This window comes from Lissotriton vulgaris, unplaced genomic scaffold (assembly GCF_964263255.1).
Source record: "Lissotriton vulgaris unplaced genomic scaffold, aLisVul1.2 SCAFFOLD_375, whole genome shotgun sequence".
Lineage (NCBI taxonomy): Eukaryota > Metazoa > Chordata > Amphibia > Caudata > Salamandridae > Lissotriton > Lissotriton vulgaris.
The window spans coordinates 400779-428751 of record NW_028244278.1 but is presented as its reverse complement, the minus strand read 5'-3'; the positions used below and the strand labels follow the sequence as shown (position 1 = coordinate 428751).

General features: G+C 51.1%; 1 protein-coding gene across 1 annotated transcript in view; it reads left to right on the top strand.

Moving 5' to 3' along the window:
* CUL9 (cullin 9) overlaps nucleotides 1-27973 on the top strand; it is a 443484-nt gene that overhangs the window by 305170 nt on the left and 110341 nt on the right. The window contains exons 31-33 of the mRNA XM_086948773.1: nucleotides 16954-17323; nucleotides 18578-18718; nucleotides 20291-20455. Coding sequence (XP_086804899.1) covers nucleotides 16954-17323; nucleotides 18578-18718; nucleotides 20291-20455 — 676 coding nt within the window. The remainder of the gene's footprint in view (nucleotides 1-16953; nucleotides 17324-18577; nucleotides 18719-20290; nucleotides 20456-27973) is intronic.

The window sequence follows — 27973 nt, the reverse complement described above, 5'->3', positions numbered from 1 at the left end:
GGATCCAGCTAAATGTTTTTTTGAGCATGCGAAGAATGTTGAAGCAGGATGAGGATACTGCGCTGACTTGTCTGTTCATTGAAAGTGAAGAATCCAGGATAACGCCTAGGTTCCGTGCGTGGTCTGTCGGGATGGGTGCTTTTCCAAGGGCTTCCGGCCACCAGGAGCCGTCCCATGCAGAGGGGGATGTACCTAGGATGAGGACTTCTGTTTTATCTGAGTTCAGTTTCAGACGGCTGTGTTTCATCCATTCAGCAACTTCTTTCATTCCTTCGTGTAGGTTAGTTTTGGCGGTGCTGGGGTCCTTGGTGAGAGAAAGGATTAGTTGGGTGTCATCCGCGTAAGAGATGATGTTGAGGTTGTGTTGGCGGGCGATGGCCGCGAGGGGGCTCATGTATACGTTGAAGAGGGTGGGGCTGAGTGAGGATCCTTGTGGTACGCCACAGATGACTTCGGTGGCCTCGGACTTGAATGGTGGAAGGCGGACTCTCTGGGTTCTTCCGGTGAGGAACGAGGTGATCCATTCAAGTGCTTTTCCTTGTATTCCGATGTTGCTGAGGCGTTGTAAAAGGGTGCTGTGGCAGACTGTGTCGAATGCTGCAGAGAGGTCGAGGAGGATGAGGGCGACTGTGTCTCCATTGTCCAGTAGAGTTCGAATGTCGTCTGTTGCTGCGATGAGGGCGGTCTCAGTGCTGTGTTTTGCTCGGAAGCCAGATTGTGAGGAGTCGAGGGATTTGTTGGCTTCGAGGAAAGCGGCGAGCTGGTTGTTGACAGCTTTCTCGATTACTTTGGCCGGGAATGGAAGGAGCGAAATGGGGCGGTAATTTTTGAGTTTGCTGGGGTCCGCTGTGGGTTTTTTCAGAAGGGCGGTGAGTTCAGCGTGTTTCCAGCTTTCCGGGAAGGTGGCGGAGTTGAAGGAGCAGTTGATGACGTCTCGGAGGTGCGGTGCTATGACGGAGTCTGCTTTGTTGAAGATGTGGTGAGGGCATGGGTCTGTGGGGGATCCTGAGTGGATGGAGTTCATCAGGCGGATGGTGTCCTCAGTGGAGATTGGGTTCCAGTCGTTAAGGGTGTTCAAGGGGGGAGAGTGTTCAGCATGTGGTTGGGTGGGTTGGACTCCGGGTTGGTTGTCGAAGCTGTTGTGGATGTCTGCAATCTTGTTGTGGAAGAATGAGGCTAGGGAGTCGCAGAGGGCTTGAGAGGGGGTGATGTCGTTGGAGTTGGCCGAGGGATTGGAAAACTCCTTGACGATGTTGAAAAGTTCCTTGCTGTTGTGGGCGTTGTTGTCAAGTCGATCCTTGAATGCTGTTTTCTTGGCCTTTCGGATTAGTTGGTGGTGAGTGCGGGTGGCGTTTTTGAAGGCGTCCTTGGTGCTGGTGGTTGGATCTTTTTTCCAAGCTTTTTCAAGGGTGCGGCAGAGTTTCTTGGACTTCTTAAGATCATCGTTGAACCATGAGGCCTTCTTGTTGCCAGGTTTGCTTTGACGTCTTTTCAGTGGTGCTAAGGTGTCGGCGGTGTCGGATAACCATATGGTGAAGTTGGCGGCGGCTAGGTTTGGGTCCGAGGAGTGGGCTGGGGTGATCTGGTCGGTGGTGATTTTGTTCCAGTTTCTTTGCAGAGTTGGTTGGAGGTGGTTGGTGGGTTTTGGCTTGTTGTAGGTGAAGTGAACGCAGCTGTGGTCAGTCCAAAGGAGCTTCGTGGTGTGGCTGAAGGAGACATGATTGCTGGAGGTGAAGATAGGGTCGAGGGTGTGACCAGCGATGTGGGTGGGGGAAGTGACCAGTTGTTTAAGTCCGAGGTTGGCGAGGTTGTCCAGGAGGGTAGCGGTGATGCGGTCGTTGATCTTTTCAAGGTGAAAGTTGAGGTCTCCCAGAAGGATGTATTCTTTGGAGGGGAGCGCGTGTGGAGTGATGAAGTCCGTGACGTCTTCACTGAATTTTGCGCGAGGTCCTGGTGGTCTGTAGAGGAGGGTGCCTCTGAGTGTGGTTTTGGGGTCGATGTGGATCTGGAAGTGAAGGTGTTCGGAGTTGGCGAGGTTGGCATCAGAGCTGGTTGAGATGCGGATTGTTTTCTTATGGACGATAGCGATTCCTCCTCCTGTGTGGCTGGTACGGTCTTTGCGAGTGATCTTATAGTCTTCAGGGATGGCAATGGTGATGTCTGGTGCGGAGGAAGCGTTCATCCATGTTTCCGTTAGGAAGGCGATGTCTGGAGAAATGGTGTCTAGTAGATTCCATAGGTCAATGGTGTGTCTGTGGACCGAGCGGGTGTTGAGAAGGATGCATTGTAGGTGGTTGGGGTCGGGAGTCTGTGGTGTGGTCGTAGCGGAGATGTTGTCGGTGCCGCTGAATTTGCAGGAGTAGCAGGAGAAAGGTCCATGGGTTTGTCCATGAGCGGCTTGGACGCAGTTGGGGGCGCGACCGGGGTTGAGGGCTAGGAGGGTGGCGGCATCGTAGGTAATGCAGGAGGGCTGGGCAGCGCGAGGGGCAGGGGGTCTGGCGCTGGGCGCGGTCCAGGCGCGGACGGGCGTTCGGCGTGTACGTAGCGCGTGGACGCTGCGCGTGGGACCATCTGACATTAATGGACAGAGGAGAGGGAGGGGCGAGGGCGGTTCAGCTGGGAGGCGGGTCGGGCTAAGGAGGAGGTCAATAACAACAAAATGGAGGCGGAGGGGTCAGGACGGAAAGAGCGCTTGGGGGAAAACACAAATGCTGAATCACGCTATCAAATCAAAATGCTAATAAGCAAAGCGGCGAATTTGAGCACAAGCACAAAGTCTGCAAATAAAGTCACGCTGGCAATGTAACAATGCGAAAGGGCAAATCAGCTAATTAACTATGCAAATGGGCAAAAGCGTCAGTCAAAGCACGCAGCGGCAATCAGAGCACAAAGCAGGCTATAGTTTTAAATAACACTCCAAATCATATAATATGCGTTCTGCAACGATACCGCAGCAGCAGGGGAGCGACCACTCAGCTCGGAAGCGAAGAGCGAGTCACGGCGCTTCCAGGTAATGGAGCGCTGTTTGTTGTCTGTGGGAGGGCGGTTCAGCTGGGAGGCGGGTCGGGCTAAGGAGGAGGTCAATAACAACAAAATGGAGGCGGAGGGGTCAGGACGGAAAGAGCGCTTGGGGGAAAACCCAAATGCTGAATCACGCTATCAAATCAAAATGCTAATAAGCAAAGCGGCGAATTTGAGCACAAGCACAAAGTCTGCAAATAAAGTCACGCTGGCAATGTAACAATGCGAAAGGGCAAATCAGCGAATTAACTATGCAAATGGGCAAAAGCGTCAGTCAAAGCACGCAGCGGCAATCAGAGCACAAAGCAGGCTATAGTTTTAAATAACACTCCAAATCATATAATATGCGTTCTGCAACGATACCGCAGCAGCAGGGGAGCGACCACTCAGCTCGGAACCGAAGAGCGAGGTTAGGGGTTTCAGTCTTCCCCTACCTCGACGACTGGTTGTTGAAGGCGGGCTCGCCCCAGACAGTCGTCAGCCACCTCCAGACAATGGCGGACCTCCTGCACCAGCTGGGGTTTTCCATCAATGTGCCGAAGTCACACCTGTGCCCCTCTCAGAAGCTCCTCTTCATCAGAGCGGTCCTCGACTCAGCGCAGTTTCAGGTTTATCCTCCCGAACAGCGGGTCTGGAAAAATTCAGGCTCTGATTCCAATCTTTCAGCCTTTATCCCTGGTCTCGGTCAGGTTGACGCTGCAGCTTCTGGGGCTGATGGCCTCCTGCATCCTTCTGGTGCATCATGCCAGGTGGCAGATGCGGGCTCTGCAGTGGGACCTGAAGTTTCAGTAGGCCCAGCATCAAGGCAACCTGTCCGACCATGTCCTGATCTCGGAGGGCACTGCGATACAGCTGCAGTGGTGGCTCACAGACCGCGATTGGGTCATCAGCAGATCCCTCCCCCTTCTCCAACTTGGAGATTGAGCGGCGACAGTTGAGGCCATTCGACTTGCCTCCTGAAGTCTGTAATGTCATTCTGGCAGCCAGGCGTCCCTCCACAAAGTCGGTATACGCCTGCAGGTGGAACAGATTTGTGGCATGGTGCACAGCAAAGGCTGTGGATCCCCTTTCTGCCCCTCTTTCTGAAGTTCTTCTCTTCCTTCTTTCTCTTGCCCAGCAGGGCTCTGCTCTGGGCACTCTCAAGGGCTACCTTTCTGCCCTTTCGGCCTTCTTAAGGCTACCTGATCAGCCTTCTTTGTTCAAGTCCCCCATTGTAAACAGATTCTTAAAGGGCCTCACTCATATGTTCCCTCCTGTTCCTTTCATGATGCCCCAGTGGGACTTGAACCTGGTTCTCACTTACTTGATGTGCGCTCCCTTTGAGCTGTTTCAGAACTGTCCTCTCCGTCTTCTTACACTTAAGACTGCTTTCCTGGTTGTCATCACCTCTGCCAGGAGAGTGAGTGAGCTCCAGGCTCTTTCCTCTAAACATCCTTTCCGTCCATCAGGGAAAGTTTGTGCTGCGGACAAAACCCTCTTTCTTGCCCAAGGTAGTCACAGCCTTCCACATCGGGCAGTCCATCACCTTGCCCACCTTCTTTCCGCCTCCGCATCGCTCGAAAGAGGAAGAGAGGCTCCACCATCTGGACCCAAAACGTGCGCTCTCTTACAATCTGGATCGCACACGCCAGTTGGTTACGTGGGCGCTAAGAAAGGACGGTTGGTGCACAGGTGGACCATCTCTCGGTGGATCGTGTTGTGCATCCAAGCGTGTTACTCTTTGGCTAAGAAGGAACCTCCTGTAGGGCTGAGGGCCCACTCAACTCGGGCCACGGTGACTACTACTGCCCTGTGCTGGGGAGTCCCCTTGCAGGACATTTGCCAGGCAGCTACGTGGGCCTCGCTGCACACGTTCGCAAGACACTACTGCCTGGACAGCCAAGTCCGGAGGCATGGCTTCTTTGGCCGTTCCGTCCTCCAGGACTTTCTGGTGTGATTATTAGTTCGCAGACCCACCACCGGGGTTGGTATTGCTGGGGTATCTATTCTAAGGTAAGGAATCTATCACTAACGTGTCTCTTTCAGATGCACAAGTTACTACTTGTGTAACGACATATCAGTAAGAGACATTAGTTAGTGATAGATTCCTTACCGACCCACCCATCATCCCCGTTCTGCGAACCGATATCTAGGGTTAAGGTCATCCCCTTTCAGGGCCCTAGTTTCATGGCACCAGTGTTGGTTCTATCATGGCTCTGCGTATTTGGCGCGGAAAAGCTGTGTATAAGAACTGACGTCAGCGCGCGCAAGCCGCGGACGACAGACGCGGAGCCGCGGACGACGCCTACCGATGCACAGGGGTATTGCTACGCAAAAGTTTCCGGATCCAGTCTGACGCCTGGGGATATTCTAAGGTAAGGAATCTATCACTAACTAATGTCTCTTACAGATATATCGTTATGCAAGTTGTTACTTGTGCGCCAGGATCAGTAGCAGGGTACCCTGTTTGTGTAACTGTTGTACTTCAAGAATTTGTCATCATTTACTTGTGAATGTGCAGTTCACAAAGAAGCAGGTAATAGCTGCCCCTTTATGAGACGTTCACCAGGAACCCAGGACACAAAAGATTCAATTGGTGACAGAACATCAAAGACCAACCCTGGCATCTGACAGATGATCCTCCTACATAACGATGAAGACATGGACATCATATGCACATCTGAACTGCAGCGGTCCAATGGAAGTTGGACATCTGTTGGGCCCTTCAGTTCTGGGAGCACGGGATTGGATGTAAGCTGCTTCCAGGGATTGTCACTTGTTACTGGGTTAATGAGCTTTCAGACCTCGTGTCCTACAATAAATATTTTTATTTGCATTACCTTATCACAAAACCACTCTCTAGCACTGGAAGGTAAATTGAGTTGTGCTGTGTTGCAGAGGCTGAGTAAAAAGTAGTTTCCTTTCACCCCCTTGGAAAGGATCCTTTATTCTAGTCCCTGGGCTTACAGGTGGTGTAGAAAACAGTGAGAGGAATTTTTAGACTTACACATTATGCTATCCAACTAGGGTTGCGTGAATCAGTGTCTTGAGTTTTTGCTCCTCTCCAGCCTCCAAAAACATCACAAGTCCCCTCGTCCTCCCTAAAATAAAGTCTGGCCAGATCCATAGAACCAACCTCAAGAAAAGGGGTAAGGTTTACGCTATATAAAAACGCATATATATATAAAAGGTGGGTAGCTGCCTGATGGCATGTAAAGGATGCTTGCTGCCTTCGGCTCTCCACCCTGGTTTACTGCTTCACCTCTTAGCTGGTGAGCACCTCTGTATTTCAAGCCAGTGCCAAAGTTGAGCCCTTTACCTCCTTGTTTGTTGATACAATGATCCTGAAGTTGTTGCTTACAAGTGCAAGAGACTTTGAAATGAACAGTTCAGTCTCTTTGCCTGTATGTTTTCAAACCCACCTTTCCTGGCATAGAGAGCTTTGTATATGCTGAAGGCAAAGTGAACTCCTGTGAGAAGGCTTGGGTAGGATCAAGGAAACATTATGCCCAACCTGTGGACCTCTGTCAAAGTACAGTTACAAAGAGAAAGATTGTGCGTGGAAAAGAAACCGCTCCTCTGAAGTTTTTGAAGATGGCCCTAGGATCTTCCGCCGAGAGGCGAAAGTTCATCCTCCAACTATGAGTCACAAACGAGTTGTTTCATAGTCGTTGCAGGTATTTTGCTTCCATATCTATATTCCTAGTTTGTTTGTCCCCAATTTGAATTGACAAACTTGGGGTTGTGTTTCTCAGTTGTTGCAGGTGTTTTGTTTCCACATGTATATGTCTAATTTATTTGTCTCCACCTCGAAGAGTCACAAACGTGGGATTATTTCTCAGGTGTGGTTGGTATTTGTTTCCACATGTATATTCATAGTTTGTTTGTCTCCAACTCGAAGAGTCACAAACGTGGGGTTGTGTTTCGTAGTTGTTGCAGGTATTTTGCTTCCACAAGTATATTTTCCTAGTTTGTCACCAGCCCAAAAAGTCACAAATGGCGCTTGTGTTTCTTAGTTATTGAAGGATTTTCTTTTCATGTGTATATTTTCCTAGTTAGTTTGTCACTAACTCGAATAATAATAATAATCCACATTTGTAAAGCGCAAACAATGACCCGTAAGGGTCTCCAGGCGCTGGGGAACGTCGGGAAGATTAAGCAAGCTATTGCCCAGAGTTACATGGTGCTGGGCTAATCTGCCGCCGGCGCCGGGGATCGAACCGTGATCCCCAGATTCCAGCGTCAGTCGCCCTGGCCGCGGCGCCGCACCTCTCCCACATCCATGGGGTTGTTTCTCAGTTGTTGGTATTTTGCTTCCACATGTATGTTCCTAGTTTCTCTCCACCGCAAGGAGTCACAATCGTGGGGTTGTGTTTCTCAGTTGTTGCAGATATTTTGATTCCACATGTATATTCAGCTTAAGCCTTGAGAAAAATCCATCAGCTTCATGGTACACGTTTGACCTAAAAAAACATACAAGTAAATGTAGGGCACAAGAGCGAAAATGGAGGAAAAACCATTGTTATGAAGAGAAGAATAATTATAAAATAGTTAATGAAGAGTACTGTTGTTTCAGCATAAACAAATCTTTACTGAAAAAATAGCCAGGAACTCAACCAGCGAACTCCTCAAAACTGGTTACTGCGCTTTCAAACTTTGATCAGGGTTAACTGTTTACCCCAGATCAAGAATTCTGCAACAAACTTGCTGAATTTTTCCACTGTAAGTAAATGTTGTCTACGAGGAGTTCTCTGCTAATCCGATAATCTGAAAGCAAGTCACTTGGCCGAGTTGGCCTGCTCTGCTCATGTAAAACCAGTTGATGACCTTAAGGACACACAGGATGGTTTCGTAAATTTTCCTCCTTTGACGTTGGAAAAAGTGATACGTTTTCTGGAAACTGCTAAATCAGGATCCTCTGTAGACCTGTGTCCGTCTTATGTATTACAATTGGATCCTCACATGATTGCGACACGCCTTTTCCCACTCCTAAATAAAGTATTTGTAGGAAAGTGGCTCTATATATACTGGACCAAAGTAAGGTACAGTGTGTGTAGTCTCCCCAATCCCTAGAGGTTTGGCAGAGGCTAAAGTTAAATATAACCGTACTCTCTAAAGTGGTGGCTTGGTCAAGCAGTAAGGCTTCATGTCCTCCTGACTGGCTTCAAGGTTGGCCTTGGCGAGCTCCCTGAATCGCCGGGTCTGGTTGCAGAGGGTCAGGAGATACTTGTATACATCCGGAGGAGTCTTCTGAGGGGCCACCTCCCACCCTTCTTTGACTAGGCTGAGAGGACCCCGGACGGGGTGTCCATACAGGAGTTCGAATGGGCTGAAGCCCAGGGATTTCTGGGGGACTTCTCGGTAGGCGAACAGGAGGCACGTGAGCAGCACATCTCATTGGCGACGTAGGGGTTCTTCCAGGCCCGTGATCATCCCCTTGAGGGTGCGGTTAAACCGCTCGACCAGGCCATTTCCTTGCGGGTGATAGGGGGTCGTGAATTTGTAGGTGACCCCGCACTGTTGCCGGAGAGACTTCATGTATTTAGAGATAAAGTTCGTGCCCCTGTCGCTGACGACTTCCCGGGGGAAGCCCACCCGAGAGAAGATTCCCATCAGGGCTCGGCCTACCACGGGCGCCGTCACGGTCCGAAGAGGGATGGCCTCGGTATAGCGGGTGGCGTGGTCCACCAGGACCAGGATGAACCGGTGCCCCTGTGCTGTTCGGGGGTCCAGGGGCCCCACAATGTCTATTCCCACCCGTTCAAACGGGGTGGTGATGATGGGGAAAGGCTGCAAGGGTGCTTTGAGTTTTCGGCCGCTTTTCCCGCTGGCCTGGCAGGTTGGGCAGGCCCGGCAGTGGTTCGCTACATCGTTCCGCATCTTCGGCCAGTAGAAGTGGGTCACCAGGCGGCTGTACGTTTTGTCTTGCCCCAGGTGTCCGGCAAGAGGCACATCGTGTGCTAGGTTCAAGAGGAAGTCTCTGAAGCGGAGGGGGACCACCAGCACCCGGCTGGCCCCCAGCTCAGCAATCTTTTGCTCACTGTAGAGCAGGTCATTGTCCCAATAAATCCAGTGGGCCCCCGAGGTGTCTCCTGTGCTCTGGGCGAGGGCTTGCTGCCGGAGTCCCTCGAGGGAGGGACATGTTCTCTGCTCCTGTCGGAATTGTTCCTGAGTGGGGCCACCCTCTTGACGCCACTGGGCCAGTTCGGGAAGGTCCCGGAGCCGATCGAGTCCTTCCTCGCTGTGTTCCAAGAACTGGCTTCCAGGGTGGCTCCCTCGTGGACGATCGGGGGAGGAGGCTCTGGCCATACGGGTTCTTCGGGACTGGGGATGGTGCGGGCGGCCATGGACCGGGTCGTTACGCAGACCCATTCAGGGAGGCCCAGCATCCCCAGGTGCTCTCTTCTCTCGACGGCTGACCAGGGAGAACTTTCGAGGTCGTTCCCCAGGAGGCAGTCCACGGGGGCATCATCGCGGACAGTCACTTTCAGCATTCCGGATACTCCTCCCCACTCGAAGGGGACGCAGGCCATCCAACATAGGCTTTCTGAGTTGTCGGCCGACCGTACGGGGCAAAGGATATTTGGCAAGATCTGGTCCGGGGTCACCAGATGGCAGCGGACTGCGGTCACACTGGCCCCGGTTTCGCGGAGGGTTTCAGCCCGGTGCCCATTAATGTTGACCCACTGGCTGTACTTCTGCGTGTTGGCGGGAAGGGGTGCCCGCGGGATCAGGTCTCTTTCCCCTAGGCAGACCAGGGACATGGCGGCGGGCTCCCACTCGGGCTGGTCTGGTTCATACTCTTCAGTGTCTTCTTGGGTTTGCTCTTCTCCCAGGGCGGCGGCAGCGACCTGGCGGGGCATAGGGCTCTGGTTCTTCGGGCAATTGGGATCATTGGCGTAGTGGCCGGGTCGCTGGCATCGGTGGCAGGTAACGTTGGCGCGGAAACCTGGTCGCGTCGGGAGGCTCCCCCGGCCGGTCGGGGGCGGGGTGTTGCTGGCGGGAGCCACCGGGACGGTATCTCTTCCCCGACCCTGGCCTCCTCCTCCCCCTCGGGGGCGATGGAGCCCTGGGGCGGCTCTGTTCTGTTCGCTGGGCCCGTTTCGGGGAACCCGGGTGCTTTCCCACCGCTCAGCCTCGACGGCGAGTTGCCGAGGTTCAGTCAGTTTACTATCAAGGAGGTGCTGCCTGAGCTCGACGAAGCAGTTATTAGAGAGGTGCTCCCATACAATAAGGTCAAAGAGTTGCTCGTAAGTGGTCACCTTGCTGCCCTTGATCCACCCCTCGAAGGCTCGGCTAAAGAAGTTCACGTACTCTACCCAAGTCGTACCCGGGATCCGTTTGCAGTCGCGGAACCTCTGGCGGTACATCTCGGGCGTGAGTCCATATCGAGTGAGGAGGGCGGCATTCATGTGGTCGTAGGATGTCATCTGATGGTCCGGGAGTTGCAGCAGGGCGTCTCGCCCTTCGTTGACAAACCTCCCCCATAACCCGGCTCCCCAGTCGCTCCGGGGAATCCGGTGGGAGGTCATAGCTACTTCGTAGGTTTTGAACCATTGCTGGATATCATTGTTCCGGTAATATTCTCTGACGACATCCTGGGGGATGTGGACCTTGGGGTCCGTAGTGACCGGGGGGCTCGGGTATCCGGGGACCCCGAGGTCTTTGTTGTGCCTCCGAATCTCTAGTTCCTTCAAGTTGCGCTCATGCTTGTAGGCTAGCTTTTTCTCTTCTAACTCTCTCTGCCTTTGTTTCTCTTCTCGCTCCTCTCGGAGCCGTAAGTGTTCCAAAGTTATTTTTTGTTCCGCCAATTTGAGTTCTCCATCCAAGCGAAGTCGAGCCAGCTCCAATTCGTGGAGCCTGCTCTTCTCTCGTTCTCGGGCCTCCTCTGGTGAGAGACCCGGTCTTCTTTCTTCTGTCGGCATGGTGCTTGTTTCGGTTGTCTCTTGGCTTTGGTTTTGGGGTACGGCCGTACCCGTCTCGGCCCAAGATTCCAGGGCGTGTTTGAAGTCCTCTTTCGTGCTCAGTCCTGTGGTAGCAATGCCCAGTTCTATGCAGAATTGTTTTAGTTCTCTGTGGCTGTATTCTTCTAGTTTTTCCATCTGGAATTTTTCCGTTGTTCCGCTCTCTTTTGTTGTCATGGTGGTTGTGTGTCGTGGGGTGAGTCACTCTCTGTACGATTATGCGTTGGCTCGGATCGCGCCGCTGGCCACCAATGTTAGACGGGGACCCGGAGGGTCGGCCGAGTACAGGGGTAGAGGCCTCCGGTGAGGGACGTCTCCGGCGATCGTACAGATAAGTAACTTCCCCCCCCCCCCCCACAGATGGACACCACACAAGGATGAGTTCAACACTCTTTATATACGAATCTTGAGGCAAGGTGATACGATACAGTGGGGTCAGGACACGAGGATCCTCCCAATTATAGTCTCTGTAGGGGTAAGCGGTAGCGGGACAGTCTTAGTACCGGTCCGGTACAGGTGCAGCAAGAGGGAAGCTCACAATCCTCGAGCTTGGGGGTCCGCAAAGATGGGCCGCGGCAGCGCCAGCAGGCTAGGTCGATGGTTCACAGCAAGGAGGGCCGCGGCAGCGCCAGCAGGCTAGGACGATGGTTCACAACGAGGAAGGCCGCGGCAGCGCCAGCAGGCCAAGACGATGGTTCACAGCAAGGAGGGCCGCGGCAGCGCCAGCAGGCTACGAAGATGGAATGATGTGATGAGGGCCGCGCCAGCAGGCTAGGACGATTGTTCACAACGAGGAAGGGCGCGGCAGCGCCAGCAGGCCAAGACGATGGTTCACGTGGAAGAGGGCCGCGGCAGCGCCAGCAGGCTTCGGAGATGGTTCACAAGAAAGGGCCGTGGCAGCGCCAGCAGGCCTCCAAGGATGAGTTCCTCACGGTGTCTCTCGACTCCAAGATACAACTGCCTTCCTGCTCTGGGGCTGCCCCAGTTATAGGTCTGGTCTCCTTTGATGTCCGGACCCTCGCACTTGGAGGTCAGGAGGTCCGGGATGAGGGAGTCCAGACACCCAGCAGGGGGGTGGAGCCAGCGCCCGGGGAGGCTGGGGGCGATCGGCACCTGGCGGGGGAGAGCCATCGACACTCCTCTCTCCCATTGACCTGCCAAGTGGTCTCTTCACCCCCTGGGTGGATGGTGGTGCCTCGATGTCGGGGCCTGGCCAGGCCCAGGGTCGGGGTCGAGCCGAGGCCACGCGGCCTTGTTATGTAGTGTCCAAAAATGGCGGCTGGGCCGGGGCAGTGGTGCTGACGGGGGGGCCGGGCCAGCCGATACTGGGGTGTTCGGGGGCTGGAGTTCCGTTGTGGACGGGTCGTGGGTTGCCCCAGCGGGTTGCCGGGATGGTTCTTGTCGGGGATACAGGGAGAGCAGGGGTCCAGTCCTCGTCATGCGGGGAGGGAGCGGGACTCTTCCGAGGCCTGTCCAACAGTCAGTGCTGGGCTGAAAGATACAGCACTGGGTTCTCTCCTGATAACAGGTGAGTAAATCGGAATTTGTTGTTCGGCTGGTTTTAGATGAATATTTTAAAGTCTCAAAACTCCACACTTAAAAGAATTTCCAAGTGAAGCCAGCCAATGTTACCCTATGGAGGAAAATTGAGTTATCGGCTTTTGGGTAAGTACTCGACTGGCATAGTTAAGGTTCTGGGCACAGACTCAGGGGTCTCCCAGTGTCGGGTAGGTACAGTTGGTACATCCTCAGCGGCAGCCGGGTGCAGAGGTAGTTAGGCCCAATGTTATTCAATTAAGGCAGGGGGCTTTCGGTTGGTGGATGCTGGCTAGCAAGCCACGCGCTGTGGGAGCTGGGCTCCTGGTCACTTGCTCAGGGCAAATTGGGAAGTAGGTTAGGACCAAGGTTGCACTGCCAGGGGCACTCAGGCAGCTGGGTGCAGTGTGCTTTTGAGCCGTCTGGCGCTCAATGTTATTCAATGGAGATCTTGGAAGGTGAACAAAGGCTGCAGGCTCGGGGACGGAGATTCTTCAAGAGCGAAAGTTGGGATCTTGAGGATAGGTAGGCACCCCGGAGTTGGGCACAGGGGGCCGCAGGGTGCCAGGTGCAGGGGTTTCTTTTGGTGTCGGGAAATCTTACCCTCAGCTGGTCGCGGTTGGAGGGGTCCCTTGTTGTGAGGCTGCAGGCGTCGCCAGGATCGTCGAGTAGGGTCTTTGGGCACTGGATTCCGGGTCACAGTCGCTGGGGGGACGTCCTCAGGGTCTTTTTTCCACTCAGGCACGGGCTGGGCTCGGCGGGTGCAGTGTGTGCTGGATTCGCGGTTCCTAGCTGGCACCATGGGTGTTGTTGTTTGAGCAGAACCTGCTCATGGGAGTCCCAGTTTTTTAGATGAGCAAGGCAGGCAGGTGCCCTGGGATTTTCGAGGTTGCTGTCCGCAGGAGACGCCAGGGTTTAGCAGGAGCAGGTTCAAGGATCGACAGGCCTGTAGGGCTGGGGCCAAGTTAGTTGGTTTCGTCCTCTTGTTAGCAGCTGCACGGCAGGTCTTCTTCTTCGTGTTCTTCTTGTTTAAAAATTGGGATCTGAGGAAGGAAGGTTCAGGGTGCCCCTAAATACTAAATTTAGGGGTGTTACAGGTAGGGCAAGGGCAGGGGCCAATAGGTCCCTGTCCTGGGGTGCGTACACCCCCTACCCAGCTCCTCTCCTGTGGGAGGGGGACAGGAACTTAGCTGTGATTGGGCAGGGCTCCTCATCCTCAAGATGGCGGTAGCCCGGAGATGTGCTTTGCCTCGCCTCTCCCACCTGAGGGGTGGAGTTGGCACAGGCTGGCACACCCCCTTTCCTCACCTAGGGTTTCCCGCCTGCCAGAGTGGGGTCAGAACCGGTGGGGGCCAGTTGCTGAGTACAGAAATTGGCCTGGGGAAGCTCACAAAAGGCGGCATGCCTTTGAAGCTTCCCCTGCCCATCCTGGGTTAGGAGGCTTGGCACCTCGTCCCAGGATCTGCATTGTTTCAGGCCCAGGGAGCGGCAAGCTCTCGACCCAGGGGTCCAGAAAAATGTCTGGTGGTGGCAGCCTCGGTAGCCACGCAGTCAGGACACTGGGAGTTGGTTAGGTTTCAGGGGGCATCTCTAAGATGCCCTCTGTAGTGCATTTGGCATTAGATCCCACACTGGCATCAGTGGGGGTTTAATGTGCTGAGAAGTTTGATATCAAAACGTGTCAGTCTTCAGTGTAGCCATTATGGTGCTGTGGAGTTCGTAATGACAACCTCCCAGCACCATATACAGTGCCCAGGAATGACCCTGGGTACTGTAGGGGCACAGGGCTCATGCATCTGTGCCCACACCACTGGCATAGTGCACCCAGCTAGAGGTGTAGCTAATGTATGCCAGAGCAGTGTGTTTGTGGGCATGGCACACAGGGATGTGTGCCATGTCGACTCTTTGTTTAGTTCTTCACTAGGACACTCAGCCTGCAAAGGCAGGGTGTGTGTGTCAGGGTACAGGGCCTCTAAGGGTGGCACAATAAGTGCTGCAGCCCTCGGGGGTCTTCTCTGGTCACAATGCCCTGGGTACCTAGGGTACCATTTACCACGGGCTGACATGTGGCCAGAGAGGCCAATTGGGGTTTAGTTTCAACACAGTTTTAGGGAAGGAACACAGGCCCTGGGCACCTGATTGGCAGGAGCCAATCAGGTGCCCAGGCGCTGGCAATTGCAATGCAATAGGTCTGGCATTTGCGAGAGTTTAACCCGTTCAGCGCGGCGCAAATTCCTGCGCTGTGCTGAACGTTCCAATGGGCTTATGGAACCATGACGGAACGGTTCCGTCATGAGCACAGGCCAACCGACGCTCTTGACGGAACCGTTCCGTCATGAACATGGAAGGGGTTAAACGACTGTAAATGACAATGCCTTTTATTTATCTGTTTTGAAAACAACACATAACTAAAAAGCATGGTCATTTACTTTGCTAGTAGCTCAAACTCTCCTAAATGCAAGATCTATTGCATTGCAAATGCTTGTTTAACTTGTCTCAGGGAAGCATGTAGGGACACAGCAGGCCCCCTGTCTGTTAAGTGAAATGCTGTGCACTGCCCGTGGCACCTGCCGGTTGGATTTTGAGTTGAGGTGCTCCTCTGTGCCGACCCTCGTATCAGGTATGCACCAGAGTATATAAGACTGATCAGCACAGCATGGAGGCCTCTTTGCACCATGACTCCGCTCAGCATTTAAGGGAGAGGGATTTTGAGTGTGGAACCACTGGGTATTGGCAATCAGATGTTAGGCCGTTGGGATGGCGAATGTTGTTAGCTGACTCGTTACATGATCTATCAAAATGAGAAATGCCGTGTAAAGATTCGAGGGGGTCCCTTATGAGTGGCTAGGGCTTGCTATGCAATCCCTGGGCGTAGTGTGTTTGAGCATTTTTAGGCTTAACACAGAGGAGGGCAAGACATTTGCAAATGCACACAATGATTGATAAATGACTACACGACTCAAGAAGGAGATGCACAGCAATTAAGCAGTAACCTCCATCTCCATCAAACAATTTAGTATTTCACGCAATGGGGGTAAATCGGGTGACTGGCATTATCGTATCAATGATCATCACAGTCTGGGTTAAAATACACAACAGTAACAATATAATATTGCAAGCACTGGGGGAAATCAGGTGGCATGCAGGACCGTTCATCAAAGACCGTCGCTCTTGGTTGTAAAAGCACACAGGCTTTTGCAAGTTTTGTGCCAACGCACTTGGATTTGGTTTCTGCTTTTTCTAAGCAGAGGTGTTTAGGGTCCCAGAATCCGAATGTGACAAGAAGTGCTCGATTACCTTGCCCAGACACTCTAGATGCAGGGACACGTGGAATTGTCCATCACCGGGGGCTGGTGTGCCAAAGATGCACCTTGTTCGGTCTGTCAACGAATGACGGTCATGCCCAGACAGTTTCTGTCACACATTCGACACCACCAAACAGGAGATGCAGAATCACAGAAGCAGGGTCGTTTCCGACGTCTGTCGCGGTTGCTGTGTAATGCCCTCTTGTTGAAGTGAAGACTGAAGGGGTCGGTGATAGGAGTGGCTAACAATAAACCTTGGCTGTGGCAAATGGAATTGAAAGGGACCTCACAGGCTGGAGGTCACTGGGAGGGAAGTAGGGTCTCGGAACGTCGGTGAGAGCCAACTACCAGTCTTGAAGTGCTCTTGCCGTTGCTGTTTCGGACTTGAGCAAAAAAGAACAGATGATGGACGTAATGCTGAATAATGGCAGCATTCACTCCCAATCATAGCTCTGGGTTTAATCCAACGTTCTTTTGCTCACTACGCCACCCCAGTTTGGATCCAGCCACATGTAAATCATTGTTGACCCTGCTCCTCATGGGAACAGTCCAGCACGAACTGCCCAGCCTGGTACTCCCTGGACTGCAAACAAGCATCCTGGGACCAGTTTCTAAAAATCACCTCAGATCAGCCAGGTTAGCTTGAATCCAGTGACGTAGTGAGCCCGGGGCCCATGTCTGGGCATACCCTTGCCTCCATGGGCAACACAAACAAAAAGAACAGATGATGGACGGAATGCTGAGTAATTCAAACATTCACCCCCAGTCAAAGATCTGGGTTCAATCTATCGTTTTTTTGCTCAACACGCCACCCCAGTTTGGCCCAGCCATATGCAAATCAGTCTTGACCCTATGCCTCATGGGAACAGTCCAGCCCGAACTGCCAACCCAGGTCCTCCCTGGACCGGAAACCGAGAATCCACCAGAAACATTGTTACCAAAGGTAAGTTGTTTTATTTTGATCGTCTTCTTGTGCCATTACATAGCATTTGTGTTATTAACGGATACTTGGTTTCAACCGCCTCATCTTTCTGCCCACTCCTTCTTACACATAAAACTCCTACAGGTAATGTTACATTATTGTTGCTTTTGTTTTCGAGTAGTACTTCATGTGTAAATTGTAAGCTAACTCTGTCCTTGCTGTGCAGCTTTGACGTCTACGGCGGAGGTGGTGGGACAGAGGATGGTGTTTTAGAGACGGTGTTGCTTCCGATGGGGCGTACCATGAGCCAGGAAGAGGTGGTGCTGCTGATGACTCAGACTGTGAAGCAGGTGGAGGAAACTCTCAGCATCAAGGCAGACATTGCTCAGCATCTCCTCATTCACTGCAAGTGGAACGTGGACCTCCTCATCCAGCGCTACACAGAGGACTCGGAGTTACTGCTCATTGCTTCTGGTCTTGAGGTTCGCAACCCAGAGGCCCCACAGGCTGCCCAGCCAACCTGCCCTGTGTGCGTGAGTCCGCTCTCCCAGGACGACAGCACCCTAGCCTTGTGTTGTATGCACTTATGTTGCAAGGTAAGCCGTCTTTCTGCAGAGGGGAAACCTGAAATACTGAGCGAGAAAGCTGAGCCCAAGGAGTGTTTTAAGTATAGGAGTGAGACAAGAGGGACACTGACTTAGCTTGGCAGAGGCCATGGATGACCTTGTACAGAGGTTGAACGGAGCTGATGCTTGAATGTTTATTTAGAACATTGTAGATTTGATGCAAGGACAAAAAGCTCCAAAAGCTTTTTCCATCGTGGGGAAGAGCTGGTGGTGCTGCTTCAATACTTGCAATTTTCAGACTAGGGTAAAAGCCAGTGGGTGCAGGTTGATAGGGTGACAGGACAGGAACTAGGAAGGAGCAGTCAGACCTCGCAGTACAGCCCAGCAGTGACATGCAGACGTGAAGACCTGAGACTGGACGGAGAAACCACCAGTCTGAACAGGTGGATGAAAAAATGTGAGTCTGGAAGTCCAGGAAGAGTTTAAGCCCATAAACGAGAATGTTGGCAGGGGTTGGTTGCATTGGGTTAAGACGTGCATAGTTAACGGCTGGTCAGCAGCTCTGCAGGGGAGTGGTCTTGTTTTTAGGCTGTGAAGTGCTCTCTGGGAGGGTAGAGGAGAGCTCGCACGGAATATGGCAGTGCAAATTTGTTGCCGCAGATCTGCCCTGAACCCAAATAAATGTGTGATTTGGGCATTGGGCCTTCAGCAATAGCAGGGATAGCTGCTACACAACAGGAGACGCTAATTCACCCTTGTTGAAATGTATATTAGCTGGAAGTCGTAGCATCATATCTTGGTGGGTCATCCCACCCTCCATTCTTCTGAGATCAATAGTTTTGTTTTATTCTATTTAATTTCCAATCCATAGAAACACCAAGACCTTTGAAACTATTTATGAAGGATGTGCAAGGGCAAGTGATACTGGCCTCATAGTGAACGTGGTTCCTAATTTCAGCGTGTCCTTGCAATAACTTTACACATAATATAGCGCTCTCTCTCAAGGTAACGGTCTCACACTCCTCAGAATCTACTCTGTCTCTTAACTGGTTTGTAAGTCTTTCTATTGAGGCTAATTCCAAGCTCACAAGGACGCTGCACGCTTTGCCGTGTCAAGCTCTTAAAAAATGCTGGTTTATTTTTGGTAGGATTTCATAGAACGTTTGTAATGAGTTGTTCTTACTCCTCGGAAGCAGTGAATTGTTCCGCTAGACATGTGGCAGCAGATAGTTCTCCCTGAACTTTCGGTGCGTGGTTGAAATGGCTCTGGGTTTATATTTTCAGTCTTGTTGGAATGAATACCTGACTACACGAATCGAGCAGAATCTCGTTCTGAACTGCACGTGCCCTATTGCTGACTGCCCCGCGCAGCCTACCTCGGAGTTCATCCGCAGCATCATCTCATCCAAGGAAATTATCGAGAAGGTATGTGCATTGAGGCTGGATCTCCAGCGAGCAGAATACAATGGCGCTTGTAGGCAGAACAGTAGATTAGAAAGGGGGAAGAGAAGAATGCCACCCCTTGGAGGCTTCATTGGTCAGAACAAGGTCCACCTTGGAGGGGAGAGGAATGACAGTGGCCAGGAAAGTGAACATGATTGGGCTGAACAATTAGTTTTTTAAAGGGGAGGACGTGGTGCATATTATGGGAGACTGCAAATAGATGGAACAAAGGGTACTCTGGGAGAGTCCGAGAACGGAAGAAGAACCATCCTTGGAGGAAAAGGCAGAAACAATACCTAGGAAGAGAGAGAGAGAGAGTGTGTTAGTCTTAGGTGGCAGATGGTAGAATGAACATGAGGAGAGGGGGGAGATCATTCTTGCTCCACATTAGATGTTAAATTGGGCAAAATGAAGAGAGAAGAGAGGTAGAGTGTCCGTTCTTTGCAGAAGATGGTGGAATGAACATAGTGAGGACATGAGATGAGGTAGAGCTTCAGGCCTTAAATGAATATGGTGGAATGGACAGAATGAGGAAAGCAGAGGTAGAGGATCGTCCCTGGCAGAAGATGGTGGAATGGACAGAATGAGGAGAACAGAGGAGGTAGAGGATCGGCCCCGGCAGAAGATGGTGGAATGGACAGAATGAGGAGGGGATAGGTGGGTTAAGCATCGCTCCTTGGCAGACGATGGTGGAATAAAAAGGAGGAGAGGGGCTAAAGCGTTGGTCCTTGGTGGACTGGACAGAAGGAGGAAAGGAGGAGGGGACACAGCATCGCTCCTTGGCAGACGATGGTGGAATAAAAAGGAGGAGAGGGGCTAAAGCGTTGGTCCTTCGTGGACTGGACAGAAGGAGGAAAGGAGGAGGGGACACAGCATCGCTCCTTGGCAGACGATGGTGGAATGAACATAGTGCAGACATGAGGAGGTAGAGCTTCAGGCCTTAGAAGAAAATGGTGGAATGGACAGAATGAGGGGAGGGTGGAGAGTATCAGTTCTTGGTAAAAAAAACGAGTAGGGAGGGGGAGGCGGCATTGTTTAAGGTACAGCACCAAGGTGGCCTTCCAGCATTTATGATGCATATTTGTGAGTTAGACTGTTACAACTGAGGTTAACAATTTGGGAGCAAGTTATGTTTCTGTGCATATGTAAAGGAGAAGGGATGATCTGTTTCCCAGGTCCGTTTGTTGTTTTGTGATCTACAGTTTGCAGGACCTGAAGCTGCTATAAAGTTGTGCCACCTGCACATACTGTGTTGAATCTCAGTCTGCTGCGCACAAGCAGCACATAAGGTGCCGTGGTGATAAACCTGGTTTACTAGTTGAACAAGGAAGAATGTTTCTGTAGCAGGCGAAATGTCGACCAAGAATATAGGACATGGGATTTAAAGCTTAGCAGAGAGTAACGTCTTCTGTGAGTTGTGGAATGCTGACTTCAAACAAGACAAGCACGCACTTGCTACTTCTGTGGGTAGATTGCATGAAGCCTGCTGTGAGTGCTTTTGTTTAGCTCTTGAATTGTTAAGACTCACCGGCCCTTCTCCTTCTGACTCTCTAGTATGAGAAGGCGCTCCTGCGAGGCTATGTGGAATGCTGCTCTAACCTGACGTGGTGCACCAACCCCCAGGGATGTGACCAGATCCTGTGTAAAGAAGGGCTTGGCAGTGGCGAGGCCTGCTCCAAGTGCTCCTGGCTGTCCTGTTTCAACTGCAACTTTCCAGAGGTGAGTCGTAGCCAAGACCTGGTCAGACGCTTGCTGGGGAGGATGAGACTTGAAAGGAAAGGGCTGAAGCGGCCTTAATAGAAGTGTTTTGTAGCAGGTTATAATAACTTTGTCAAACACAACATGCAAATATGCAGCTACATAAAATGCTATTTTACAGTGGTTATTACTTTAATCCTTAAACACACAAAATAGAGAAATTCTTACAGTGAATTGGAGCTAAAGTTGGGCCAAGTGAACGGTAGACCAGTGCTGAGATCTCGTGCTGAGTGTACCTACAGGTAACTCCATAAACAGCGCTGTTGCTCACCATAAGCCTAATACTAGACCTAAGATTAAACCTAGCCGTGTGTCTTCACCCTATGCCTAGTGGTAGCTGCATAGGTGTGCAGAGGGTTGAATCCCTACACACGCTCCTCCTGGATCTGGCTGCTTCAGAGTTACTCCAGGCTCGGGGGCTTTCAATCATCTCCGTGGAAAAAGATCTGAGAAAGGCCTTCTGTATTCCTCCAACACATCCCTTATCGAGACAGAGGTCCTCTGCATGGACTCAAAATACTGTGCTGTTTTGCCTCCTGCCTTTCCTTCATTGAACCCTACAGTTGCGAGTTCATCGAAGGTTTGACTATAGTGTTTGTCAGTAGAGCTTGACATCAGCTGACATCGCAGTCAGCACAAAGTGACCCCTCAACAGAGGCCATGATGAGACTGGTGGTAGCGCCAGTGGAATTATAGTTTGTAATACAGACCGTTGCTGCTTCCCTGGCCACCTGTGGTTCCCTGTCACCTGGCTCGCTCTTGTGTAAGCCTGCCTGGTCTTCCCTCCATCCAAATGGGATTTTATGCAGTCATTGTATAAGATACACAAGAGCCCCCCTTCCCTTTGTTCAGTGTAGGTTTTTCCTGCTAGAGTGTAACTTTCTGTGTTCCTCGCTGTCTCCTAACAATGATAAAATTCTCCCTCTGGTCTATTCAGGGCAAACAGATATTGACACCTTGACCAGTACTAACTGGGCTGACATTGGAATCCTTGCTGCATAAACAAGGGACGAAGGAGGAACGTCAGAAGGCGAAAATAAAACATACCTTACTTGTCCCAGGCCTCCATATTGGCATAAATACTCAGCCATATCACCCCAACACTAGGTTGTATTCGCATTCCTCTATGATGTAAACATATGGGCCCCATATGAAACCTAACACACTTACATGCCCCATCTTCCCATCATATGGTGATCAAAATGGGTGATGACAACTAGATCCAATTTGCAAGAGTAAAATGAGGATGGTGGAGTGTACTTAGTTGAGCATTTTATCACTTGTAAGAATGTGACTCACCAGGGATAGTGTTGTTCAAGCAGAGAGATTTAAAAAAAATACCTCTGAGAGGCGCCAGTGCAGAGTCACGTACCGGGGTAGTGAGGGAGAATCTAGGAACTCAGACCTTGCGCCTGGTGCCGCGTCCTGAAGTAGGTTTAGGCCTTATTTGTGAAGTCTAAGCACAGGCATTGAGGAACTCAGGCCATGACCATTTAATGGCCGATATAGTATCCTCTGCCCCATCTATGGTGGAATAGGAGAGAAGAACCACATGGAGATGCCAGAGTTTATTTGGCCATAAATTTGAGGGTCAGAGTCCAATTTGAATCTCAAGCTATTAACTGTGGATAAGGGCTTAGGACAAGTGCCCAAGTCTCGTGATCAGTGACCTACAACAAAACATAAGTATTTGTAAAGTGCACGTTCACCCCTGACTGGGCATCTTGGCGCTGAATAACAAATGTTTAATGCTACCCAACTTAATGGTACTCATTTTATCGACCTCAGATGGATGAAAGGCTGAGGGGACCCGCCGGTATTTGAACCTGAGACCACGAGCTCGAACACAAGCCCCTGCAGTAGATGCATTAATCCACTGAGCCACCAGACCCAGGGATTTACATTGACACCAAGCAATACCTCTGTTTTAGCTCAGACATAGATTCTGACCTGGAGAGATTGGAGGAGGTAAAATCATTTGACAATCTGGCCTATAAAACTGGGAACACTTTTAGAGTTTAGAAATAAATTGGAAGCCTAGGAGTTCTCTTGGAAGGGTTCTATTAATTCTCATGGTAACCAGGTAGCTAAATCTCCATTTCAAGTTCTGCAGACTATACGGCACATCTCCCTGTATCTGGGTACCCACCAACAAATCCAGGCTCTCAATCCCTAGGCCTATCTCAGCTAGGTGATGCTGTTGGCCTAATTTTTCGTCCTGTTCAATGGAGACACTGCTTTAGTCATGAGCGGTCTTCAAAGAAGTCTGAACACCAACATATAAAGTAAAGAGCCCGCATCTCCCCTGTCCTAAAGACCCTTCACTGTCTCTTCGGAGCTAAAAGATCTATTTTGAAGATAATCTGCATTCCTCCCAAGGCAATCAATGGACGGCTTCAGTTTTCTTACAAAGTTTGAGATTCTCCCAAAAATGAATGCTACGTTCCAAATTAGCACTCTGACTAATCGCACCCATTAGAAGACGTAAATGATCTGTGGGGCCTCATTCTCAGTCCAAGCTGCCAAAATATGGAGCTCACTTCTGGCAAAGTTCCAAGCCTGAAGTAAACACCTGGAATAGAGGAGATTGGTGAATACCTGAATTTTCCTGTCCTGAACCCGATGGAGATGGACATACCAGTGCACACCACTGCCTTGGTGGTTGGACGCTGAGTAGCAGGATCTGACTCACCGTAAGTAAAACATGTTTACACTCTTGAAAGGAGCCAAATATATCCAAGTACAATCTAGTGCAAATGGCCACATGTTACAGTGTGAGTTAGAACAATAGAGCCTTTCACTGTGAAAAAAATGAATCCACAAAAGGCAAATCTTTGGGTCTAGCAGACGACAAAAATCATTATCTTTTCAGGAGGCAGAGCAGTGCACTGTTTAGCTAATAAAAATCAATAACCAGCCTTCCCCATGTTACTCATTAACCCGTTTGACAGTTATCCCTACCCTCGTAACCTTCAGACTTCACTGACTTCCTCATTAATGTGCATGATAATCATTCCTACCTCTCTATCCTTCAGCCTTGTCTGACCTCATTAACTTCCATGACTGTCTTTCCGGCTTTTCTTAGGTTTAGCTGTCCCTGCCTACTCATTAACCTGAATAACAATTGTTTTCTGCATTAAGCTTCAGTTGTCCAACCGCTCATTGGACTGGCCACTAGACCGCTGTGGACTTGGGGAACGTGCGGACCGGAATAACAGGCGGGGAGGCCGAATATAGTGAGCTATGTCTGTGGTATTTATTCAACCGATGAATGGAAATACAAAGTCACAATGCAGATAGGGATGGTGGACTTGGCTGATGACCCGGCTCGGTGAGGTGGATTCTGGATCAAGTGCTGCTTCCCGCTTTCACCAGTAGTCTCCTCGGTATGGTACTGGGGCTCCACGGAGGCTTGAAGAAAGGGAGAGAAGCGTAAGGGCTTTAGTCCGAGCAACACAGTCGGAATGCTTCCACCTACACCCGGGCGTGAGAGGGTATGAAAGAGGACGGTGAGGGAGGGACGGTAAGGGGGTTGGAAGAGGCAAGGAAGAGGGGGGAAGGGAGAGAGGTGCCAGGTGCTGGGCAGTGATGGGCTCTATACAATGTGCGTGAAATAGGGGGATTAATATACAGTGTCTCGGTGCTCGTGAATCCTATGATATTTACAACTCTATATATACAACTCTATGTACAGGGGCACTGAGAAAGGGTGACGTGTACTCACGTGCCCCGCCGCAACTCTCGTCCGAGTTGCGGCCGCTCTCCAGCCTCCTCCTGAGGACGCCACCAGTCCTCCGTCCAGACGTCCTCGTCCTCTTCCTCGCTCCGGTCTAGCCGTGCTGCGCCGCTCTCTGTCGGGGGTTTGTCGCTCTCCGCTGCCTCCTGCCACGAGTCGGTTGCTCCGAACGTCGTTCCTTTCTCCTCGGGGCTTTTTCTATCTTCCGGCTGGTTGACAGCCCGACCACTTCCGGGGTCAGGGGCGGGTACTTCCGGGTTGATAGAGGTCGTCCTGTTTCGGCTTCCGGGACCGCTGGCGAGTGTTTCCGGTTCTCCGCGTTCGGGGTTCGGCACCTGCAGGGGACGAGAAAGAGAGGGTGTCCTGGGTGACCGGGACGTTAACCGACCGAGCGTGGGGGACAGGATTCCCACGCTCGGACACCGCTGTAAAGAGGTAGGTGCAGCCTCCGTTCCACAACCGCACAATAAGTCATCCCATGCAGCTGCATGACTGTCATATACTTGAGTTGGATGGGTGACCCAGTCTGCCCCCTCTTGAATGGGAGCTGCTCAATACAACCAAACGCAAGACACTGCAGGAAACCACAACGGAAATATAACCTGAAGCATAACTGAACCACTAAGACTGGGCTCCCTCAGGTTGTGCTCTGTCTGCCTGAAAACGCTCTTCGGCACCTCATCAGGATTACTAAGCTCTGTATTAACAGTTACTCCTGTATTGGAACTTTCATAGATTCCCATAGCTTGTATCATGTAATGTAATGTAATGTAATGATGTCTTGTAAAGAGCATGTATCACCCCGCCATAGGGTATCTCAGCGCTGTGGACCGCTGGGGAACCCGTCCTGGTTTTCCCTGTGAGATGGTCCCTTCTGGGTATCTCCAAGGTGAAACTAGGCATCCCCGGCGTATTTGGGGGGCCGTTGTGGAGATGAGGCAAGCTAATGCCCAGAGTTGCCAAGTGTGATCCCTGGTTAGAGTAGGCACTGAGGTGAGAACTATCGAGTCCGCTGACCCTGGTCCACGACCCTGCCGCGTCGGGAATTGAACCCTGGTCCCGAGCTGTCCTCTGCTTCCGGGTCTGCCGCCTCTAACCAGTGAGCCACACCACTCCACAACTCCGTCGTCGGAATTGGAGTCCCCGGTAAATAGAAAATACCATAGCAATAGGTACAAAAAAAAAGTCTAGCCTCATCTCATTTTGTAGCATATCCGCCTCTTTTTGTAAAAGAGACCAAATAAAATGAACAGCAAATCAGAACAGCCTCACCCCAAAGAACCTTCCTGAGAGAGCCTCAGATTTTCTACTGCACATTGTGCAAGGGAGTCTCCTCTGAGCTCTGCTCAGGTTTTTCTTCATCTTCAACTACTTTGTTCTTCTCAACTCTTCACAACTCTTCATTATGTCTGATAAGGAAAAGAAGGCTCTGTTCAAGGCTTGTGCCACCTGCTCCAAAAAGAGGCTTTATGTGAAGGACAAACATAAAGACTGTATTTATTTGTTTGTATCCGAACCATAAACCTACTGACTGCAAGATTTGTCGGACCTTCTCAACTAAGACCTTGCGGGACCGTGAGGGATGTCTGCTCACTTGACTATAGAAATTAAAGTCACAAAAAGATCCTGTTTCCAATGACAGTGATGGTGCCTCCTCTGCGACTTCTTCGAGGAGATCACAAAAAGGGGTAGGTCTTCACCTTCTACTTCTTCAGACCCCCCTGCCAAAGTCTTACAAAAGACCTCTGATAGGTCTGACAGGCGTAGTCCCATCAAATCTCCTCACCGAGGTGTAAAGGAGAGGCTAGGACTGGTTGTTGATGTGGGATCTGTGAAGAAGACAAGCCATAGCTCTTCTGCTGCTTCTCCACCTTCTGAGAAGCAAAGAAATTCAAGAAACCAGCTTCTGTCTCACCTGAGAGGAAAGCTGACAGAAAAGTTTGTTCGTCGTCGACGACGACATCAATACTGTCGACGACGGCTTCAAAAATCCAACCGGCATCAACTTCGGCTCCGTCGACGGGCTCGTCGACGAGAATTTCCTCGTCTCCATTGGCTTAGTCAACGACGCCACATACTGAGGTACCTTTTTGTTCTGTCATCGACGTCTACTGTGACAACTTCCACGTCGTCGAGGATGGCGACGGTAATGGTGTTGACGGCGACCATGGCTACGACGACAGCTTCTAACCTGATAAAGACGACGGTCTCGACGACGGTCCCGTCGACGGTGGCCCTTTCCTCGTCGACGGTTCAATCATCGTCACTGGCGGCTCCGTCGACGAACTCGTTGACAATACAAAATGTGTCAATTTCTATACAGAGACGTCGCATTACCCCAGAAATTACTTCTCCAAGGAAGGTAACAACCCTGCCTCCTGCTCTCCTTTTGGAAGAGGAATTTTCAGAAGAAGATGACGGTCCTTATGTTGATGCAGATAGCCCATCTCAATTGCATGTTAAGTATCAGGACTCAGACTCTGAGGAGTATTATATGGAGCAGCAACAGTATGTGCCGCAATCCAGGTCTCAGGATCAATATCAGCAGGACATGGGATGCATGCCATCTTCCCTCATTACAGACCTCCAGTTCATGATGTCGGACTACAGAATGAGATTCTTGACTCAGTCCTCTGGTCAAGAAACAGGGCAAGTGCCTCAAACTCAACTTGCGCGTCCAGTTACACCTCAGCCTCCTCAGACTCCTGTACGGATGTTACCAGAGGCGCAGCAGAATGTGGTCACAGTCCAGGACAACACATCGGATGATGACCAAGGCACTATAACAATCCCGGACGGGGAATAGGATGACTATATTATTCCGGATCCCGCCTCTCCAGATTCTGATCCAGCGGTTTCTCCTCCTGCTGATATTGGAGGTTTTCACAATTTAATGGAGAGTGCTTCTAAGCGTTTCGATCTGCCCATTCCATCAGTGCAGTCGGAATGTTTTTTGTATGACTTCAAAGAACCATACTGGAAGTTTGTTCGCTCTATCCCGATCGTGAGCCATGTCTGGGATGAGGGGATAAAGGTCATGAAGTCGCCGGCCACTGTCATGCCTGTGCTTCCTCGCCTGGAAAAGAAGTACGTTGGGAGTCTACAATACTGCAAGATTCCGTTCCGTGGAGCGAAAGATAGAGGTTTTTCGTCATACGGAGGCAGATAACAGCAACAGCGCAATTCCTCTTACTGGCAGCCTTCTCAATCTTACAGGCCACAATATTCACAGCGACCAGGCCAGTCGTCTTCTTTCTCTCAATCATCATCTAGAGGAAGGCAAGGGCGCCAGGGGAGGGATTCCTCTAAGTGCCAGTAACGGCTTCCTGGCTCTTCCTACTGTTCCTTTGTCCCCTGTAACACCAGTGGGGGGCAGGATGTCCCAACACTTCCACAACTGGCAGTTTATAACATCAGATCGGTGGGTTCTCAATATTGTCTTGTCAGGCCATACGCTGGAATTTCAACAGCAGCCACCGTCCAAAGCTGCTCGCGCCACCGAATCCAAACATCTACGCCTTCTACGTCTAGAAGCCCACCAACTACTTCTCAAGGGAGCAATAGAACTGGTTCCTCTCTCCCAGCAGGACAAAGGATTCTATTCCCGCTTATTGCTCGTTCAAAAGACCGTTGAAAAATGGCGCCCAATTTTAGACCCGAGGGAGCTAAACACCTGTCTCATAAAACTCTCTTTTCGGATGGTCTCCTTACAGGACATTAAACGGCTCTTCAATCCAGGAGAT